At 43.4% G+C, this 2,311-nt stretch overlaps 1 protein-coding gene across 1 annotated transcript; it reads left to right on the top strand.

The window, feature by feature from the left end:
* The first annotated feature begins 603 nt into the window (after nucleotides 1-603).
* Nucleotides 604-1,866, top strand: LOC131025972 (protein bfr2-like). The gene is made up of 2 exons (XM_057955752.1): nucleotides 604-1,471; nucleotides 1,622-1,866. Exons 1-2 carry the CDS (start codon nucleotides 604-606, stop codon nucleotides 1,864-1,866), a joined length of 1,113 nt encoding a protein of 370 aa, XP_057811735.1.
* The last annotated feature ends 445 nt before the right edge of the window (nucleotides 1,867-2,311 follow it).

Genomic DNA, 2,311 nt, shown 5'->3' with positions numbered 1-2,311 from the left:
CAGAGCAAAGGATAGAAGCATTAAAAATCGAAGATCCAAACCAGCCGTGTGCGTCGCGCTCCAGACGAATGTTTCAAATCCATCCTAATGACCGTCTCAAGGTCACAAATCATACCTAATGTACATCCCCAGGAGAAATCAGCTTCGTCCAACCTGCCTAGGATGTCAAACCATCTGACTGTTGAACAATTCGTTCTGCAAGAGTATCCTATGCAGTCGGTGGCTGAGATAGACCATTTTTCATCTCCAAGTGACTTGGATACAAGAGTGGTTCGGGAGGAATCATTCTCCTAGGATGTAGGGCTGCAGTTTGTACTAAATGCATCTGCTCGGTCGCCCCTACATTTGTCTTTTTACAGTCATCTTCCTACTGACACGTTTCGTGTCTCCTCGCCAAATGAGAGTCAGCAGAAATAAGATCGTGTGGAATCCCCCACACAAAGAAGGTTGCAGTAGTCCCCTTTGAAGCGAACTGCTACTCCGCAACCTTCCCAACCCCACTCTGACGTGATCAATCCACTCATCTACCTATTCACGCTGAAAGTCTCTGGGACTCCTGACTAAGATCTCTATAGAAAAAAGTTTGAGTCCAACTCTCTCTTCATGGACTCAAGAATCTCAAGGAGATCTGGCCCCACGAGCTTGTGGGATGACTTTTATGCTTTGGAGAAAATGCAAATTATGCAAGAGGCCGTGGATCAAGGAGAAACATCCACTCTCGCCCTTGCTGGTCACAATGTTACTGTGACTGAAGAAATTGAAGATGAGCAGCACACTGACAAAAATGTTGCATTAAAACAAAGAAATCTTCGGTTAAAAGGTGACACCAAAGATGCACAGCATTCAAAAACTGCTGCTGATGATAATGTTACCCTTGTTGGCACATTCAACTGGTTCTCAGAGGATACTGAAGAAACCTCTGAAGAGGAAGAAGACGAAGTAGATGATGCTACAGAAGATGAAGACATTATGGAGAAAACCTCCACTGAAGACATTGACACGAGAAGGAACTTGATTGAAACTAATGTTCCTACAGTGGATATGACAACTGAGGATATACCCACTGAAACTCGTAAAATGATCGATGCTGATTTGCCAACTAAAGCTGATTTATCCAAGGCAACGCCGACCAACTCAACCTCAACTAATGATCAACCATCATCAGTTGAGAAACACCAAGGAGACAAGGGCTCAACTGAAACTGATCAGAATCCAACTAAAGTCTCCTCCTCCACTTCTGCTGCTACTAAAGAGATGCCTACAACTGAGGGGGAATTCATCAGTTCAAAGGCAACAACTCCATTCAAAACGACGAAGAAGTCCTACATGGAGAAACTGATCTTAGCTCAACAACAACATATCAAAGATTTCCGAAGGCAACTTGAAGAAAGGACCGCATATGCAGCACAACAAGTTCGAAGACTTCGCAGAGTGGAAATCCTTATCGAGGACCTTTTTAGGGACTCCGCAAGTGAGAAGTGCATGGTCGGTCAATACCTACGATTTATAGATAACCAATCAAAAATAGTGCAAGACAGTCTCTTCACTCACATCCAAACCATGTTACCAATCATCGAGAACTTTCCACGACTTGCTAATCAAGTAATGTATGCTAACTAAGAGCGCACTGAAGCAAATCAGAGGAAGTTGGAGAAGTACATGGAGATCAATGCACAGCTCAGCCATCTGCGCCACAAGATTACTTCCTTCATCAGTGAACAAGATGTCAATCAATCAGTGAGAAATGCTCTTCATGCATTTACCGTGCAAGAGATGCTACCAATGCAAAAAAGACTACAATCTCTGGAAAGAAGTGTCAACGAGATACAATCTACAACTGATCACGCCAACACCAGCAATGCATGAAGATACTCTAACCCACAGTGGGTTCCCGAGGCTCATCTTTTTTATGATGCCAAAAGAGGAAAATGATAAATAAAAGGCCAACTGAAGAGAAAAGAAAAGGAAGTCTGCGAACCCTGAAGAGCTCTGATTCTCCAGCTCAAGAAATTGAAGAAATAATGGAGTCTATCCAGACCAAGCTTAGAGCCAAAGACAAAGGGAAGCAAGTTACAACTGAAACTGGAATGGCCGACAAGTCTACATCTCAAGATCAACTAAAGAAGAGGCAAAGAAGTGATGATGATGAGAGCCCACATCAATCAAGGAAACGACTGAAACTAGGCAAGATTACCTCACCATTCACACCGAGGCTACATCAAGAGCTTCAAGCTTATCAGGACTCAGGGCTTCTGATTTCCCAGCTTCATGGAAATCAACTGAAGAATCCTGACACATGGGTTCCAAAAGA

The sequence above is a fragment of the Salvia miltiorrhiza genome, chromosome 5 (genome assembly GCF_028751815.1).
Source record: "Salvia miltiorrhiza cultivar Shanhuang (shh) chromosome 5, IMPLAD_Smil_shh, whole genome shotgun sequence".
NCBI lineage: Eukaryota > Viridiplantae > Streptophyta > Magnoliopsida > Lamiales > Lamiaceae > Salvia > Salvia miltiorrhiza.
Note: the sequence above shows the minus strand (reverse complement) of the source record. Positions and strands in the feature narration are given on the sequence as shown.

What these genes read in the sequence shown, in the direction of transcription:
- LOC131025972 (XM_057955752.1), top strand. Translation starts at nt 604, where the DNA reads ATGGACTCAAGAATCTCAAGGAGATCTGGCCCCACGAGCTTGTGGGAT. An exon ending in CCTTTTTAGGGACTCCGCAA is followed by an intron (nt 1,472 to 1,621) that starts GTGAGAAGTGCA and finishes ATGCTAACTAAG; the next exon opens with AGCGCACTGAAGCAAATCAG.